At 45.3% G+C, this 20289-nt stretch overlaps 2 protein-coding genes across 2 annotated transcripts; both read right to left on the bottom strand.

Moving 5' to 3' along the window:
• Window positions 1-1763: 1763 nt before the first annotated feature.
• Window positions 1764-14701, bottom strand: lypd6 (LY6/PLAUR domain containing 6; the record flags this gene model as incomplete). The annotated part of the gene is made up of 4 exons (XM_083639582.1): window positions 1764-1937; window positions 4626-4756; window positions 5746-5844; window positions 14584-14701. The coding sequence occupies 4 exons, from the start codon at window positions 14699-14701 to the stop codon at window positions 1764-1766; spliced, it is 522 nt and encodes a 173-aa protein (XP_083495708.1).
• Window positions 14702-15648: 947 nt separating this feature from the next.
• On the bottom strand, window positions 15649-17118 carry LOC310777912 (UBX domain-containing protein 11-like; the record flags this gene model as incomplete). Its single annotated transcript, XM_083638256.1, has 1 exon — window positions 15649-17118. The coding sequence occupies one exon, from the start codon at window positions 17116-17118 to the stop codon at window positions 15649-15651; it is 1470 nt and encodes a 489-aa protein (XP_083494382.1).
• Between the last annotated feature and the right edge of the window lie 3171 nt (window positions 17119-20289).

Here is a 20289-nt window from a genome sequence, read left to right as displayed (position 1 = left end):
TGGGGAGTACTGGCTTGGCATCTCTGATCAGATCCCTCTATAATTAGTTTAACTAGACTGACATGCATGCCAGGAATAATTCTAAAACATCAATATAAATGAAAAAGAATGAGATGTATTTGTTAATGATGTTATTGATATGTTAATTCATTTCTCTAATTACACCTGGGTATCGGTCCTCACAGGTGTGTTGTTGCCATAACCTCTCTTCATGAGAAACACCTCTTCTTGAAATCTTCTCTTGAGTTTTCACACATTTCACACATGTCCACTTTTGATATAAAAAAATAAATACTATGTATATTTACATAATGTGTTCAACAACATAGAACATGGGATATTGACTCGCAAACGTAACATCAAATCCTAAACATTTAAACCAGACACAAATCCCTACAATTTCTTTGCCACTCTGAAATGCTGAAGCCCAAAGACTGACAAGTCCCAACTTGGCAAGACACATTTCTGTGTTTACTGCTTTTCCCTCAGTCAGTTCAGAGGGCCTGAGCACAGTGATGACGACATACAGTCAGCCTACAGGGCCTGAGCACAGTGATGACATCATACAGTCAGCTTAGAGGGCCTAAGCATTGATGACATCAGACGGTCAGCTCAGAGGGCCTGAGGACAGTGATGACATCATACAGTCAGCTCAGAGGGCTTGAGGACAGTGATGACATCATAGTCAGCTCAGAGGGCCTGAGCTGAGTGATGACATCATGCAGTCAGCTCAAAGGGCCTGAGCCGAGTGATGTCATCGTACAGTCAGCTTAGATGGCCTGAGCACAGTGATGACATCACACAGTCAGCTTAGAGGGCCTGAGCACAGTGATGATGACATCATACAGTCAATGTTATGGTGTTCTCTATCCTTCAAGATCAACAGTGATAATGCCAGTGAGTACCACTGTGCAGTGCTTAGTGCTCATTCTCTTGATAACTTTAAAGCAGCTACAAGGAACTTTTAACTGGTTCTGAAACAGTCTAATTGTAATACTGATGCCTCACATCTTACCTACATTGGCATTGGCAAGGCAATCTGCGAACCCAACGGTTAAAAAAGAAAAAGAAAATCTCCAACCTCTGGGGGCAGGCTCGTTTGAATGCCTGAATAACCGGAACTGAAGGGGCGCCGACCGACCGGATCTGACGATTTATGGATTTCCTTTTCACTCCCTGCGTGTCGCTCTCAAATACTTCCGTCGCTATGAAACAACAATGCTAGCTCATTGCTACACGCTGGAAATGGTAAGTTTTACTACACACCGGTTGACTCTCGGTCACGCCCACTCCATTTTGATTGGGTAAAGCGCAGCATGAAAGCCTGCCCCCTACAAGCGCTGTCTTTTTACTGAGCTTGCCGACAGATTTTCGATGCAACCTTATGCAGTAAATCAAACAGTGGGGGAGGCTCTCTGACTCAGAAAACCTCTTCCTGGCCTGCTGCGGCTCAGACAGCCTGGTGGAGACAGCGGGAGGAGCCTCACTGTTCAGGAAATGCATTTTCATTCCGGGCGAACAGTACCGCTTTTGTCCACAGGCGCCGCTACAATAAACACTAACCCTATTAAAACCCAAGTGAAAGTTCCCCATAGCTGCTTTAAAGTTGAAGGGTTGTCACAGTTCTTGAATCCCTTTAGAGAAACGGGCCAAGCTCCATGAGGCCAGTGTGGAATCAGCCAGGTAGAGTCCAGCAGGTCCACTGTTTTACTGCTTCCTTCACTCCCACGTCCAGTATCTAACGCTGACTGTCTGTCCACTGTTCAAACAGCACTTGAGATGAGAAAGGTGAGCGTGAGCAGGCAGAAAGTCAGTGCGTAGCTTTGTGAAAATGGCCCAGTGCCACTGAGAGGGGAGGTGGTCACAAAGATGGCGTCCGTTTCGTTCCATGGCAGCGGAAGGTTACAGATGTTCCCCTCGCAGCAGGCTGTGCACACCTTGACAAAAAGAGGAAGCATTAAAAACCATTCAACTGGTATTTAGTCATCTCCATCAGACCAATAGGAATTGCCACAACACTAGTGATGGGTTAATTCATGAATCAGTTGTTCATTTGAACAATACTTGAGTGAATGGTGAGCAGTTCAGTGGTCTGTGGTTGGACTGCCTGAGCCAGTGGTTCTCAAAGTGTGGTCTGGGGTCCTTGAGCGGGTTCCACACAGCAAAAGGGAATACATTTATTTTTCACTATAATTCCATCCCTAAGTAACATAATGACAGAATGTATGACTATTTTGGTCATGTGTTTCATACACTTTCTGTAATAAAACATCAAAAAGAAAAAGTCTGTGGTTTGGAGGGGGGGGGGGAGGGGTTGCAATGTAGTGCGGTTGGTCCGGCCCCCTCGCTTGGATCACACCCCATTTTCAAACTCGGCCTTCATTTCGATTACGTTAGCAAGTCCAATTAGTCCTACTTGGCAAATAAAGGCAATTCTAAGATGTATTGTCACCACAAACATTTGCAGTGGCCGTTGGGATTCCCTAAGCGACCATATTCTAAAAACCCAGTGGAGGCGGCACGTGTCCTATCTTCAGCTCTCTCTCATATTCAGGCATGGCTAACTAAATCTTGTCTCGTGCTGAATGCAAAAAAAACCGTTTGTATGTTCTTTTCTAAAAAAAACATTGCACCTTCGCGCTCCAATGTTTTCCTGGGGTCAGAGGAATTATCAGTAGTTAACGAGTTTAAATATTTAGGCGTGATGCTGGACTCCAATTTAACGTTCAGCAATCACATTAAAATGATCTCCAAAAAAATTAAATTCCACCTGTATAATTTCAGACAAATAAGGAGCTGTCTGTCCACAGACGCTGCGTTTTTATTTTTACACTCAATGATCCTTTCGCATCTGAACTATTGTATAACTAGCTGGTCGCTGACAGGAGTAACCATCCTCAAACCAGCCGAACTACTCTATAAAAAAGCCCTGAAAATACTAGATAAAAAACCCTTTTCTCATCACCACTGCCATATCTTACGTAAATATGGCATGCTAAGTTTTGAGAACTTTAGAAATTTCACCTCTGCCTGTCTAATATACAAAGTTCTACATGGACTGGCGCCGCCTCCTCTTGCTGACTTTATCAAATATCGTGCGACCGCCAATTCGACCCGTGTCACCCGGGCCATTACGAACAAGGTCTGTGAGGTCCCCTTTAGAAAAACTTATTTTAGTCAGAAGACCCTATCCTTCATGGGAAGCACTCTCTGGAATAATCTACCTCCCTCGATCAGAGAATGCCCGAGTCTCGCTACCTTCAAAGGCCAGTTGAAAATATGGCTCAGATCAAACCAACAATGTGATCACAATTAACGATTTTGCCATGTTTTGCAGCATGCTCTGTGTGTTTTATTTATTTTATTTATTTTAGGTTTCACTAACCTTTTATACTATTCATTTTTTTCTGGTACTATTAACTATGTGTTTGAATCATTTTTGGTTTTACTAACTTTCTGTACTTTTAATCTTTGTTGTATTATTAATTTTTCTTTCACTTTCATGACTACATCAACCTGCCATGGGACTACAGGTGGAAACTAGCCCTTGGGCTACAACCTGGCATATTTACTGTACGGCTGTACTGTTCATTAATGTGTAAAGTCCCATTCTTTAAATAAATGAATCTGAATCTGAATCTATGTTCTTCACCTCCCAGCTTCCTCTCTGTGTACGACAGACTACCTGCTCTCTCTCTGTGTACGACAGACTACCTGCTCTCTGTCTGTGTACGACAGACTACGTGCTCTCTGTCTGTGTACGATAGTCTACCTGCTCTCTCTGTGCGACAGACTACCTGCTCTCTGTCTGTGTACGACAGACTACCTGTACAGAGGAAACAGACATCTTTCAGCAGGGATTAGAGTGACAGTGCCCGGGGAGAGGCCTATAAACCGTCTTATCTCCTCTGAGCACTTTGGATGAACTACGGATTAACTCCACAGCCCAGTTAAGTGGTGCTGGTGCTGACTGGGCCCGGGAGGCTCCTCAAGACCTCCAGCCAGAACATACTTTGTTCCACTGCTTGAATGTACTGTACTCTATCCATTTGGTCAGTACGGCTACAGAGCTGTTCTGGTAAGGTCCTAGTGAGTATTATGTAATGCTCCTTTTTACATTTTCTTATTTCTTTTAACAGCAGGGGCAGATTCAAGTTCTGTTCTAGTGTTGGGCGACCTTGACCACAGCCAGATCGTCGTAACACCCCATACGCCCCCCCCACACACACACACACACTCACCCCGGGTGGTGCTGGTCAGACAGGCCGTGTGTGTGTGTGTGTGTGTGTGTGTGTGTGTGTGTGTGTACGTGTGACAGTAATAGCCTGGCGAGCAGAGAGATGTACAGTATGAATGCAGCAGTGTGTGTTCAGGATATTTGTCAGTGAGCTTACTATTGCAGTGTATTTAAATGTGTTTGTAATAGTGACTCAATGGGAAAAACCGCTCCAACATACATGTAATTATGACATTTGGAGCAGGAAGTTGTGTGAATGAACGGGGAGCTCTGCAGGCAAGTTGGAGGACAGTTAAACACTTCATTTTGCATCGTAGGGATTCTGTAACGATACAACATTGGTTGAAAATGGGCAAAGTGGCCCCGCCTCCTTAATCATCCTCCTCACCTTGTTTCCTTCATGATCCGATTGGGTGCACCCTGTGGAAAGACAGTCCTCCAGGGCCACACAGCGCTTTGTCACGGAGACGCTGTCTCCCTTCACATCCGTCTGGTGGCGTGTGTAGCAATATCTGGCCTCTGAAGAAACCAACCAAAAGTCAGTCACAAATGAAGCTTATGCGAAAGTTCAGAAAGGAAGACCTTTGTTTCACACTCACTTTACCTGCGCACTGTGTTTTACGTCGTAAATAAATGCATTCATTCATTCACTCATTCCCCTCTCTCCTTTCAGCTGCCCTGCATTCAGCTGATTAGGGGGGGCGTTGGCGCTTTTGCGAAACCAATCACAGTCGGCCACATCTTCCCACTCAGCCAATCTCAGCCTTAGCGGCAACCTTTAAAAGCTGTTCTCTTCGTACACTGTCTGCTGTCATTTCAGTGTGATAGCTGCAAACCTCCTCCAGGTCTGAGATCTCCAGAAGCCTTCTCAGTTCTCAGAGTCCATCACCACCACCAGGTCTAGGCTTCAGTTGAATTGAGTTGTTCTTTGCTATTATATTATACATTATATGATATGTAATAATATAAAAAAAGCCCCATGTCCATGCCTTGAATGTCACTTTTGTCATGTTGCAATCCACTGAAACCTGAGGGCAATGCAGACCGCACCGCATTACGGAATGCATTCCACAGGATTTTAAACAAAGAATGTGTATTTTATGAGCTAGGCGTAGAAATACTTCGTCATTAAGAGAGTATTGTAAATCTGTCCAGCAGTGGTCAGGGAGGGCTAGTTCAATTTAACAGGGCAACTATTTATGACCTAAACATGTCCACAGCTAATGAAATATGCTCAGTAATGCACAGGTACAGAGGCCTCCGAAGAACAAACAGTGCAGTAATTTACAACCTTCCTGGAAGGAAGAATGCCAAATCTAAATACAGAGAGCAGCTTTTAGGAGGTGAGGAAGAACAGAGAATCGGCATATTAAACCTGAGTAGGTAACAGAAAATGTACGTAAGCCAAAGGGATTACTGCACAGAAATAGATGAAAGAAAACTCTAGACTTAAACCCCATAATTGTCAGCGGTCTCTAGATGGATTTCTCCGGCAAGGATGGTCTTACCTCGTGGGCAGTAAAGGTCTGGTGCCCAGCGATTGCACTCAAAGTTGTCACTCGCATCTTCACAGGTGAAGCACTTGAATCCACCAGGGAATGGAGTGGCTGGGGAAACACAAATCAATCACATGCAATGAACAAAACCGTTTGGAGCATTAGCATCAGCATGTATGAGCTTGAGATGGTTCAAATGTGCAGGCGAAAGTCTGTCTAGGGCAGGCTTTCCCAACCTTGGGGTCGGGACTCCAAGTGGGCTCGCATGGAATTACAATGAGTTCTGAGTTCAAGTCAGGATTCTGAGAATAAAGGTAGAATTCTGAGAGCAAAAAGTCAGAATTCTGAGATCAGAATTCCGACATTAATTGCAGAAGAGAATAAAGTCGGAATTCTGAGATGAAAGTCAGAATTCTGAGTTTAAAGTCAGAATTCTCAAATGTATTTGAGCAACAACAACAACAAACAAAAAAGTAAAAACCCCTGGTTTAGGAGTAGGGACTGATGTTTGGACGCTCAGAGTCCTCAGAGAGTAATGGTAGCATGCTGTGTCAGGTCGTGTACTGTAAGTCTCACATTCTCAATGTGCTCCAGTTTTGTTTGCCACCCGCCGGGATTCAGATTGTCCCGGAAACTAGTAACTGTCACTGTCACTTGCCTGAAATGGGCGAGTATGCACAGAAAGAGATATTATACCACCCCTCTCAAATATAATGACGTTTCATTCAGAATGGGCTGATTTATTCTGATTATTAGTGGACAAAAAGGCTCCATGTAAATGCAGCTAATGGCCCAATGATTTCTTTAACAGGTGTTGAGATTTCTGGCTTCCAAAAGTCACAAAAACAAACTACAAAACAGTATTACAGTATATTGCATGGTGATATAGTTCTGTTCTAATTAGCTAGCATTTTGAAAATGAGACATGTCAGTTCCAGGCCACTGTCAAATATTTTAGCCATGAGGTGTAAAAGTCTTTCTACAGCGTATACTGTGGTGTAGTCGGACATCACTTCTTTTGATAGTGATTCCTATAGGCTACGGTTTACAACACTGCGAATGCTGCTACAAACCATGAGCATGCAACAGTTCCACCCTGGCTCACTGAATGCAGGCTCCCTTGAGAGGATGGATAATGTCCATGGTGACCATCTGTTGGGATCAAACGCTGTTAGCTGTTAGCCTTTCCAATTTCGCACCATTACATTAATCTGATTGCCCCCCTCCTCTCCCCTGTGACAGCTGCAGCTCTGTATAGGTCAAGCAAACTTCATTCAGCAAAACAAAGCCTGCCAATCAGCATGATCTCTCCTCGGCCAGACCACCACCCTTCCCTTTACCTCCCAGGATCTCTGGCTAGTGGCTCACTGTTGGCCCCATTCATACAAACACAAACACTACACTTTATACAAAAGATACTAATATGTAAGCCAGCTCCAGCCCACATGGCCAGGAGGGTGGCCAGACGTGTATGGACAAACTTAATATGTAACTTACCATGCCTCTGGTGTGTATATACATGCATAGAGTTAGGGTTATATTGACCTTTAAAGACCCCCAAAGGTCATGTTTTATGATGCACATAAAATACTCTACTTTGAATAATAATTTGTGTCTGATGGTTCCCCCGAGACAAAAAGTTAAATTATCTTGTAAAAATCCTTACAATGACATCTAGCTACTGTACTCCTTCTCCCTCATTAAAAATTCCAGAGTCTATGTTGGTTTTTTTTAGTGAAGGAGGTCTTTAATATCAGATATCAGGCAGATATCAGGGTCGTCCATTTCCAATCTGATGGAGAACGTCCAGAATTGTATTTTCTTTGATATTGAATATTGGCACAAAATATCAGTGACTTCAAAAAACCCATATTGGTTGCATGCACTAACACTGATAGGCAAACATGCAGCACACACACAAGTGCACACAAATCAACACATGCACGTGCACGCTCGCACATACACACACACACACACACACACACACAGAGAGTTCCCCAAACTGTTCGCGGCGTTTGTTCCAGTGGTCCTTTTCCCAATTAATAAATAAACCTCAAATGTGTATCCATGAGTGTGACAATTGAAATAAACATTCTTATAAAGGCCCAATGCTCAATTTAATTATAAATAAAACAATATAAAACACAAACAGGCAATGTACAGTATATTTTTAAGAACAAAGAAAATAATAATAACCATTTGTTTCCCACAGGATCTGGAGAGATTGTGGTGGGTGGACCTTGCTAGGACCCCTTTGGGGGATCCGGGGGGCCATGCCCCCTGTAAGATTTTTTTTACATTTTAAATTAAAATGCATGAATCTGGTTCACTTTGAGAACAAATTTAAGAGGCTAGATGTATGAAGAAAACACATAAAATTACACAGCCTCTCTTTACTGTGAGATTACTTTTAGCCTTTTAGTCATAAAGATTATTGAAAGATATTCCATATTCCAAACTGAAATGTTATAACAGAAGCGGAGTATTGGCCAGAATGACATGACCATTTGGACACTTATTCAGCAGGTATCTTGTATGTTGCGTTCAGGTGCACTGTAAAAAAAAAAGAAAAAAAAAATTATCTATAAAGTAGCCAGTAGGCGGAGAAATAGCCGGCTGCCGGGGCTTGGGGAACTCCCTGCACACACACAAATCCCAAATCCCCAATGGGACCAGAAGGGTGGCCTGGATATCTCCTGGACTATTCCAGAAAGCCAAACCTGATCCCAAGAATTCTGCCTTTGTTTGATGAGGGATCGTGAGTGAGTTTCTTCCTGGTGATATGGGGGCTTGTTGAAGGCCGACTTTGACCTCTAACATGTCTGCTTTCTGGAGAGAGTTGTGTTGATGAAGTCAACACAAGGCACTTAATATCACAGCTGTCAAATGAAAACCCTGCATCGTAAAAAACAACAACAACAACAACAACAGCTTTGCAAGAATTAGAAGCAGACGCTTGTTTACAGATTAGGGGAGCAATATTTTTTGAGTTTTTGCGCTCTCATGAGGTGGTTTTTCAGACGTGTCGATATAGCAGTTTATCGCAAAACTGTAATGGAAACACATTTTTCGCATTTGCATGTCATGTGACCCATCTTCTCCTTTGGAAGCGGAGCGGAAAATGAAAGGAAAATGAGGGAGAAAGGGTTCGATAAACCGTGGCAAAACCTCCGCAGCAAGTGGAAAACTTTTAAGCAACGCTACCTAGCAGAAAGACGAGTGTTGTGCAAAAGCGGAGCTGGGGAAAATAGATCATGTTTAACTCATTCACCGCCAATGACGTCTTTGACGTGTTATCAGCAATGGCCTTCCCCGCCAAGGACGTGTTTGACGTGTTTTTGTTTTTATTGGTGCAGCGCCTGCAGCAAACACTTGCCCAGCCTGTCACACAGACACAGGTCCCTGCCTTCAAAGGGTAGCCGACAGCACGCGATCAAACACATACCGCAGCTGTTGTTTTATAAATTGAGCAAGAGGAATAGCAGAGAGCGGGTAACGCTTCCTTGTGCAGACAGGAGAAACGCCATTGTAACGCCGAGCTGGAGTCGCCTTCCTCTGTGCCAGCCAGGAGAAAACGGGAGAAAGTAATCAAGAGATGTGTTTGATCATCGGAGGAATGAGGAAATGATCGATCAGTTTGCGAGGGCGGTGAGGACGTGTTGAATAGCCGAGGGGAAAACGGGAACGATCATAGATATGACAGGGAGACATGGACGAGGACGGTGTACCAGAACAAATCAAAATAAACACAGGAACAGCTAGGCAGCAGCGGGCAGAAGGCACTCACAGCAGCCCGCTGTCCTTCTCAAGAGCTATTCAGTTGGTTCATGTAATCGCTGGGCTGCTCGCCCTCCAGTGTTGCTCCTGGCCAATCCCAGCGCCACAGGGCGTGGTTATTGCTTATCCTATGTTGGGTTAGAAATCTAAAAGGGGGATCGTGTGTGTGTGTGTGTGTGTGTGTGTGTGTGTGTGTGTGTGTGTGTGTGTGTGTGTGTGTGTGTGTGTGTGTGTGTGTGTGTGTGTGTGTGTCTGTCTGTCTGTCTGTCTGTCTGTCGGTGTGTCTGTCTGTCTGTCTGTCTGTCTGTCTGTCTGCACACTCACACCGAGTAAACTGTATTGTTGAATGTAAAAAAAAAGCACTTCATGTGTGTATATATATATATATATATATTTTTTTTTTGTCATTTGTGTCCTAACGAATAATATTTACATGTCTGATGTCAATACAGTTCAAAATAAAAGAATTGAGAGTGAGTTATGCCTGAGATTGTGCCCTTTTACAAAAATGCTTTTTTCTCCCTTTTCTCTTCCCAGACAGGCTTTTTTTGGTGAACATGGGGTGTATAAAAAGGGTTATAAGTAGAGTACAGAACATGCTAAAAGCTAACTTTCTTTTTGGGGGTGAAAGTAGAGACTTAGATCTTCATTTCGAGGTATTGGACATCACTGTAGTCCTAGTACAGAATTTACTGTGGGTCTTGAAAGATGACCAAACATTATGGAAATACTTGGCCTGTGCCAAAAATGCCAGTCAGATATTGGCAGTGAATGAGTTAATGACAGAAATCGGTCCATGGTGACAGGCTGCCTGTCTGTGTGCGCGCAGTTGTAGGCTACCTTTTTTCCTCTGCCTCTCGCGTTCACTGCATTCACTGCAGCCAGCAACATGTTGACACTCATTTTCTTTTGAATTGATAATCAGGCTCGTTTATATGCGTTGTGATTTGCATTGACCATTGGTTGGATTTGAGCATGCAGGGGACGGGATTTGGGGCAGATCCCCGTGCGTAATCACTGTGGCAGCTGCTGCAACGGGGAATTGCGTTCAGGTGTGTGCGCCGTCACTCAAACTCAACTTCAATGGAAACGCCTACAAGTCGCAATTGTACATTGTCGAAGTTGTAGAAATATCGCAATTATTTTGCGAAAAACTGTAATGGAAACACAGCTAATGTCTCAATCAGTCCTCAAATCAAATCATGAGAACAGTAGCTCTGTTTCCAATGTTGTAAGTAAGGGATCGTCCTACTCTGTGAAGTGGGGGCACGGAGGCGCAGTGGTAGCGCTGTTGTCGCCCCACAGCAAGAAGGTCCTGGGTTTGATTCTTGCCTGTTGGCACTGGGGCTATTCCTCCCCCATGCCTTTGGTGCCTAGTGCCCAGGTGGGCTATCCTGTGAAAAGGGCCTTTCTGAGTTTGCATGTTCTCCCTGTGCTCCCCTGGGGTTTCCTCCATATAACATTATGGAGCCCCACTAAAAACATGCAGAAGATTGTCGTTTGACCAGCGGCGGTTGGAAGAAGTTGGTCCCCGGCCGCGTCACTGCAGCTGCCCCAGTTCCCACCGCTCCTGGCCTGACCATGGAGGAGGACAAGCCAGGATGGGAAAAATGCGAAGGACAAGGTGTGTGTGTGTACGACAGACTACCTGCTCTCTGTCTGTGTACGACAGACTACCTGCTCTCTGTCTGTGTACGACAGACTACCTGCTCTCTGTCTGTGTACAACAGACTACCTGCTCTCTGTCTGTGTACGACAGACTACCTGCTCTCTGTCTGTGTACGACAGACTACCTGCTCTCTGTCTGTGTACGACAGACTACCTGCTCTCTGTCTGTGTACGACAGACTACCTGCTCTCTGTGTACGACAGACTACTTGCTCTCTGTCTGTGTACGACAGACTACCTGCTCTCTGTCTGTGTACGACAGACTACCTGCTCTCTGTCTGTGTACGACAGACTACCTGTACAGAGGAAACAGACATCTTTCAGCAGGGATTAGAGTGATAGTGCCCGGGGAGAGGCCTATAAACCGTCTTATCTCCTCTGAGCACTTTGGATGAACTACGGATTAACTCCACAGCCCAGTTAAGTGGTGCTGACTGGGCCCGGGAGGCTCCTCAAGACCTCCAGCCAGAACATACTTTGTTCCACTGCTTGAATGTACTGTACTCTATCCATTTGGTCAGTACGGCTACAGAGCTGTGCTGGTAAGGTCCTAGTGAGTATTATGTAATGCTCCTTTTTACATTTTCTTATTTCTTTTAACAGCAGGGGCAGATTCAAGTTCTGTTCTAGTGTTGGGCGACCTTGACCACAGCCAGATCGTCGTAACACCCCATACGCCCCCCCCACACACACACACACACTCACCCCGGGTGGTGCTGGTCAGACAGGCCGTGTGTGTGTGTGTGTGTGTGTGTGTGTGTGTGTGTGTGTGTGTGTGTGTGTGTGTGTGTGTGTGTGTGAGTGAGACTGTGTGTGTGAGTGAGACTGTGTGTGTGCGCGTGCGTGCGTGTTGGAGGGGAGGGGATGCAGACAGTTGCTGCACCAGCTGTGGCTTTGTCTGGCTGGCTGGCAGTGAAGGGATCTTCACAGCCCATAGCTGTCAATTCCATTTTTGAACAGGGCAGTCTAGTAATGCTGTGTGGTGTAAGGCAAGCGATACAATTGCTTAATATGTGAGTGAGATGGTGTGAGAAGGAGAGAGAGATGACAGAGATAGAGTGACTATGTGAGTGAGATGGTGTGAGAAAGAGAGAGAGAGATGATGGAGATAGAGTGACTATGTGAGTGAGAGTGTGAGAAAGAGAGAGAGAGATGATGGAGATAGAGTGACTATGTGAGTGAGAGTGTGAGAAAGAGAGAGAGATGATGGAGATAGAGTGACTATGTGAGTGAGAGTGTGAGAAAGAGAGAGAGAGATGATGGAGATAGAGTGACTATGTGAGTGAGAGTGTGAGAAAGAGAGAGAGATGATGGAGATAGAGTGACTATGTGAGTGAGAGTGTGAGAAAGAGAGAGAGAGATGATGGAGATAGAGTGACTATGTGAGTGAGATGGTGTGAGAAAGAGAGAGAGAGATGATGGAGATAGAGTGACTATGTGAGTGAGATGGTGTGAGAAAGAGAGAGAGAGATGATGGAGATAGAGTGACTATGTGAGTGAGAGTGTGAGAAAGAGAGAGAGAGATGATGGAGATAGAGTGACTATGTGAGTGAGAGTGTGAGAAAGAGAGAGAGAGAGATGACAGAGATAGAGAGTGACTATGTGAGTGACAGGGTGTGAGAAAGAGAGAGATGACAGACAGTTTGACCTCTCCATGTTAGTGCAGCTCTGTATTAAAGGTCCCATTCTGTGCAAAAGCTGTTTTTACTTGTAAATGCATATATACTGCTGTCAGCCCTCACGCATACTGCGCGGGTCTCTCTCACACAAGCTACCTGCACCATTTTGTCTATAGCCACAAAATTAACACTTCTAGCTGGAGCGACGCCAACTGTACGTGATCCAGCAACTGCAGAGGTGCATTCGGTAAGTCTAGGCATTTTGAGATGTCCTCTTTAGCGTAGTAACCGTTAAGTTAACGATAACTCGCAACCTAGCTTGCTGGTCCACAGACGCTAATCTGATTGGCCGCTGGGAGCCTGGGGCGGGCTCTCCCTCAGCGGCCAATGGGAACTGTTAGTTCTGAATATATTATAGAAACAGCCATTCTTGGGAAGCGACGAGATGAGGAAGTGAGAACTCCGTCACAACAAACGGGGTTGCTATATTTTCGACAAATTAATCCAGAATCATGTTTTATGGACCAGAGACACACGTTTTTAAGAGGTTACAGCTGCACGAATTGGGACCTTTAAGGGAGAATTATGGTTTTTCACAACCTTATTTCCAGCTTTAAATATGATTTTTAAGTCACCCTGATGAGTCCGGTTTGATTCCCATGCACTGAAAAATAATTTGTTTTGAACTGCGACCTGAAAACGAGGAAAACGGGGCATGTGAAATGCTTCTATTTACGTCCTAGAAATAGCTTATTTTCTGACACGCAGCGACGCATATCGTTATTATATTATAGATACAATGACAGAAAATGAACGATCTAACGTTATTTACCTTGGTTCACCCTGGCTCTGCTGGCCGTCACATTGATAGCAGCTCCTGTTCCCTCCCCCCTCCTTGTAATCCATATAAGGTTATTCCGGACCGGCTCAAATAAATACGCGCGGCCATCGAATTCAAATGCATCATCCATAATCTCAAAATCAGACATTATCAGCGGTGTTTAGCATGCGATTAGCTACAGATCGACTGCTCTGAGCGCTGAACTCTGCCCTGCAAGACCCACATCCAGGTCATGTCCACAAGTGATATAACCATCATCAGATGCAATACCATAGGAGACATCAGGCTACACCGTAATAGGTCTATGTGCACTGCACACAGCGCCAGTGCTGTACTGATGATAGCCTGGGTAAACCCAGCCCCCAGTGACCTGCTCTCAGGCTTACCCTGCTTACAGTCACAAGGTAGTGACTGAGAGCAGGTCTGAGAGCAGGTCACGTGGCGGCTGGGTTTACCCAGGCTATACTGATGACTGCACACAGCACATGCGCCACATGGCAAACTAGGAAGTAACTTCGGTTATACTCCGTTAGTTCGGTTCCTCTTTGTTTAGGTCTCTTTGTGTGGATTTACTATGAAAATGACCATTTAACGTAACTTTGAATGATTATTTCATCACGTGGTGAGCACATGAGCCACAACATGTACATGTGAGAGTTTTTGGCGCTGTTGGAATGTGCATTTTGGGTGACAACCGGAGTAGGCCAAAATCCCATAGACTGCCATTGTAGCGCTAAGCTGTTAGCAGTGAGGGCTCTACCACAGTTTCTACTGCACGCAGATTGAAAATAAAGCCATGTACGTTCTAGTTTTAATACAAGCAATGTGCTGAATGGCTCCCAAAACTCCCAAAAAGTTGGTCTATCCCTTTAAGTACCCGTTACCATAGTCTACGTCCATTTGGGAGACAATAACCCTCTGTTTGAAAGTTAGATTTGACACTCACTGGAGGGATGGAGGTAGATGATGTCTTGTTGGGTGAAGTCCCTTGTCTGGGCGTTTTCCAGCAGATCAGAGATGATGGTCAGCAGGAGGACCCAGGCCACTGCAGGCCAGGGCTCCATTGCTGGCTGCTGTGGCTTCACACATGCAGGTTTCTGACTGGAGAAACTCTACCGGATACCTGTTGGGTCAAACACAAACAGAGGTTCTTGGTTATGGCCCCTTTGTGCATGAATGTAATTTATTCCAAACAAACTGGAAACAAAGTGCATCCCTTCCTGTGCAGTCTGAGTTTAGTTTTTGCCAGGCAGCTGGCTGCCAGCCTACATCTGGCTATGAAGGAAGGAAGGAAAGAAGGAAGAAAGGAAGGATGAAAGCTGACTGACAACCCTGAACAAGTATCCAAAATGCTCAATCAGAGATACTTGCTCAGCTCTTTTTCTAAGCAAGGCAAGTTTATTTGTAATAGCACATTTCAAACACAGAGGCAATTCAAAGTGCTTTACAAATGACGTCATCAGTGACCGGCACCCAGCTGCCTGGCAATATCTTTGACAGGCAGCCAAATGACGCATGATCATTTGCGCTTGTTAGCAGAAAGCTTTCTATAGTCGTTTATTTCTTTGGGAATCTTACCGAATCTTGCCGAAGCTATGCTGACGCTACGCAGCGCGGAGGCAGTTTCATTTCAGCATCCCTCCCTGTTAACAGGCGAGACCGATCACACCAGCCGCACGCTACGCCACGCTGAAGCTACGCTGCATGCGTGCTGCAGCGAGAGTTTAATCTTCTGTTATATTTTACAAGCGTGCAGCGCGCTGCGCCCGAGCTGCCAGACATGAAGTCAATGCAAGTTGTGAGCGGGGGGAGGGCAGCACCGAGCGAGGCGCTGAGGAAAAGAGTGCTTCTGGTGTGAATGGCAAGGCTCCTGCTCGAAGCTTCTGTGAAGCGCTGGATGCCTATGGTGTGAACCAGGGCTTATGCCAAGATAATTCCAGGCATGGAGATGTTGATTCCTTTCCCATAGAGTAATTTGATTGTGACTGTAGTAGCCCTAAATGGGTGAAAGTTATTTTATTTCCTCTGATGAATCAGTGAGTTGTTTTTGCTTCAGCCGCAGCAGCAGAGTAGCGTTGGGCGTGAGTCCACATGACAGGAGGGTCTGGCAGTCATCACTGTAGCAGCACGGTGGGTACACACTGATGAGGTCATATCCAGAGATACCCTCACCCTTGAGCTTGTTCAGATGCTGGCGGAGGTCACCTATTGTCTCCGCGAAGCTCATTTTCAGTATGTAACTGTGACTCCCATCTTCCGACTTCACCCTCAGTGTGGTGATGTCACAGGAGGGCGAGGGCCTATCAGAGTCACACGCCTCCCCCCTCTCCTTCATCGTCTGCAGGGCTGGTGTTTCTACAAGTGTCACTGAATTGCTGTTCTGGGTACTACCAGATGAACCCTGCAGGGTGGCCCTCACCGAGCCCCTGATGTCAATCACTCGACCTGCCTTGACTACCACCTTGGGCAACCTGCTCAGGAACTGGGTCATGCTAAACTTCCTGCCAGGTGTTTGAGAAAATGTAGCATTTGATGACTTCTCCTTTTCTGTTGCACCAGCAACCACCTGTCCTTTGCCAGGGAAGTCAGCCCACGGTTGGCGGACAATAAACTCCTCCTCTCGTTTGTCATGAACCTCAAACGGCACGCCGCCTGGAAATCTGCCCTGAAGCTCAGAAGGAAAATACCCATCGATCAGATCTCGAATGCACTGCTGAGTGCTGAGCTCCTGATAGGAGCGGAAGGGCCCTTCAAACATTACGATGCCATTACTGTAGAGCCTCAGCGGGATGGGCTTCTGTCTGGCTAAATGTGCTCCCGTGGACGTCGCCTGCACAAAGGACTCTCCGTCTCCTGCTAGGATGTTCAGCTCCCTGATGCTCTGCAGCACCAGGTCAAAGTTCATGTGGAAGTTCGTGGCCACAGAGGAGCCTGGCTGCCGCACGCTTTTCTCGCGGGTCTGCAGGCGCTCCGGTTCCTCCAGTCGGCACAGCGTCTCTCCATCTCCCACCCAGATCATGCCATAGTCGCTCAGAAAGCGCTCCATTTGATGTACTTGGGTCTGCAGCTGGTGGCACATCCCACAATGATCATCTCTGTCGCTCAGATGACATGCGCTCTCTGAATCTTTGAGAAGCTTCAGTCTCTCCTTCAAGAGCGAAATCTTTTTATCCTTGCATTCAATCTCATGTGCTTGACTCGTCACTTTTGTCTCCAGCTGGGTCATGCGCTGCATCATGGAAGACATGAGCTCAAAGTTGCTTGGTGGAACAGGACCTTTCTTTCCTGGGGCTTTTGACTTTGAAGTGGAGACAGTGTCAGCATGAGACAGCGGGGGAGGATTTACATTAGGGGGGTCATCCTCCAGCTGTCTGGCCTCATAGTCTGTGAAGAGAGTGCCCCTGTATGGCACTCTGGCCCCTTGCTGATTATCAAGTGGAGCGCGTTTAGTTTTCTTCAGCATCGACAAAGGTGAGCTCATTTCACGACAGGACAGCCTTACCAAATAAGAAATACTAGTAGTACTGACTTGTGCTCAGTCCGTGGTCCATGTTGTTGACGGTTCAAGCTTTATTTGCTGGGCTGTGGGCAAGAGTCATCCAATTTATAACCTCAGAAGGATTTATGACATCACTGATGATGTCACAAGGTCTATGACATCATCAGTGGGTATGAAATCAATGAGGATGTCACCGACGATGTCACAATGTCTATGCTCTTTGAAATCTTCAGTTGATTTATGACATCACTGATGATGTCACTGATTATGTCATATGTCTACAGTATACGTGACATCATCAATAGAGTACCGCAGGGATGATGTATTTTTGTAGGCTTAACCAGAAATCGCCGCCATGTTGGTTCGTCGGGGGAAAAGTCTATGGGGTTTTAGAATGGGGATTTCACTTAACACCTTCACTGCCGTCGACGAGTTAACTCGTCAAAAAAAAACAACGGTTGACTGCCGTCGACGAGTTAACTCGTCAAAAAAAATAAAAATAAAAAATTGACGGTGGGACGTGGATCAAACCCTTTTACATCTCCTATAAAAATATGGGAGCTATTGAATGTGTATAACCTATTTTACCGACCCACTAAGTGGTGACAGTGCTCTCCAGACTAGAGAAAGCCGAGCAAAAACAGCAGGAAAAAGCGTGAGGAAACCATTCTCATGAAAATGGTTTGGCGAAAACGCTTTCGCGCTGGGAGCTGGCGCACAACGGTGGGGGATTCCAAAAATAGACTCTGGGTGCAACACACTTTGAAACACGAAGCAGAAAGCCCAGAATCGCACGCAGCTTCATCCCAGCTCACAACCGAAATCCCAGAAACGAACAAGCCCGATCCAGACTCGCCCGACGAGCGGCCGCCAGGCAGCACAGACAGGCAGCAGAGATGTCATCACTGATTACATCATGTTACTCGAGCAATTGTGATGTCATCAGTGAGTGATGTCATCAGTGATGATGTACCTTGTGATGTCAGTCAAGCAATGGTGGAGACTTTTTTTGTGTGTGATCAAACTCATGCCACACGCCCAATAAAGCTATATTTTACCTTCGTTTGATTGACATCACTCAAGCAAGCCGGGCTCTGTGTGTGTGTGTGTGTGTGTGTGTGTGTGTGTGTGTGTGTGTGTGTGTGTGTGTGTGCGCGTGCGTGCGTGCGTGCGTGCGTGCGTGCGTGCGTGCTTCATTGGGCCGAGCATGCTCAGTTGACTATGGCTAAAATAAATGCATTTAACATACTGTTCTGTGAAATGGTGATGGCCAAACTGTCTCATTTGTGATTAGCAGATCAGCAAAATAAAATGGAGCTAATATCACAATACATTTTTCTGCCACATGATGCGTATTATCACTTTTTTGTATCACGAAATATTGAATTTCAATATCTCCTCCCATCCCTATTTGTTACCTTTCTATGACTCTGTTCTCATATCTCCATATGGGCAATCCATTACGTTGAGCCGTTTACAGCACCACAGGAAACAGTTGTGTCTCTTTTCAATACACCAGACATGAGTGGGTGAAGATTTGCCCAAAACTCCCTCAGAAAATACATGACAGTCCACAGTACATAAATATGCCTTACCGAGACGAAGTACGGGTTTGAAATTTGGTCAGCCAAAATACAGAGAGAGGACCAAGATTCAAGATTCTCACCATCTCCAAGGTCATTCTTGCCGCTCCACTCAGGTATTCTCATTTGGGCTTCTTCAAGTCAAAGAACGACCGCAGTCCCACGGAAGGAGACTTCCTCATCCTTGTTTACTCCAGAGAATAGGAGAATGGTCTGACTGCCTCCATTCAGACCACTAGCCTCCCCTGGCACCGTCCAGGGTAAAGACGGGGGGGATAGACCACTGACTGAGACAAGTCTCGTCCATCACCCCGCGGGTAAAGTAAGGCCAGCCTAGGGTGTAATTGTGTCCTCCGCAAACCCAGTGTGAACATTGGCCCGTTCCGTCAACGGGCTCTGACAGGGACACACAGGACTGCCTGTCACACGGACAAGAAACAGCTTTGACAGTTTGAGAAAAATGAGAGCCCGTTCGCACATTTTTCACTTGCACTTGACTCGAGTCCTTTGTGCGCTCCGCTCCAGCACAGCACGAGGCAGCGTGGGCCCTGCTGCCATTTGGACCGGCTCGTTATCAATGAGCTGAACACAGCTCACACGGAGCTATCTCAACATTCCACTGAAGTTCATGCTCCGTTCAGCTTCTCCAGGCAAAACCTGACACCCACACTTAAGACGTGTTTACTGGCATTACGGGGCATTTACCTGCGAAGCACCCTGGCTCATTTTGGGATTAGCTTCCGAATGTCAGCTCACCCATACCCATATTGACTCAAAGTGTGAATGTATTGACTCAAAGTGTGAATGTATTGACTCAGTGTGAATGTATTGACTCAAAGTGTGAATGTATTGACTCAGTGTGAATGTATTGACTCAAAGTGTGAATGTATTGACTCAAAGTGTGAATGTATTGACTCAAAGCGTGAATGTATTGACTCAAAGCGTGTGTGAATGTATTGACTCAAAGTGTGAATGTATTGACTCAAAGCGTGAATGTATTGACTCAAAGCGTGAATGTATTGACTCAAAGCGTGAATGTATTGACTCAAAGTGTGAATGTATTGACTCAAAGTGTGAATGTATTGACTCAAAGTGTGAATGTATTGACTCAAAGTGTGAATGTATTGACTCAGTGTGAATGTATTGACTCAAAGTGTGAATGTATTGACTCAGTGTGAATGTATTGACTCAAAGTGTGAATGTATTGACTCAAAGTGTGAATGTATTGACTCAGTGTGAATGTATTGACTCAAAGTGTGAATGTATTGACTCAAAGTGTGAATGTATTGACTCAAACAAAGTGTGAATGTATTGACTCAAACAAAGTGTGAATGTATTGACTCAAACAAAGTGTGAATGTATTGACTCAAACAAAGTGTGAATGTATTGACTCAAACAAAGTGTGAATGTATTGACTCAAACAAAGTGTGAATGTATTGACTCAAAGTGTGAATGTATTGACTCAAAGTGTGAATGTATTGACTCAAACAAAGTGTGAATGTATTGACTCAAACAAAGTGTGAATGTATTGACTCAAACAAAGTGTGAATGTATTGACTCAAAGTGTGAA

The sequence above is a fragment of the Poromitra crassiceps genome, assembly GCF_964638095.1.
Source record: "Poromitra crassiceps genome assembly, chromosome: 6".
Taxonomy (NCBI): Eukaryota; Metazoa; Chordata; class Actinopteri; order Beryciformes; family Melamphaidae; genus Poromitra; species Poromitra crassiceps.
Note: the sequence above shows the minus strand (reverse complement) of the source record. Positions and strands in the feature narration are given on the sequence as shown.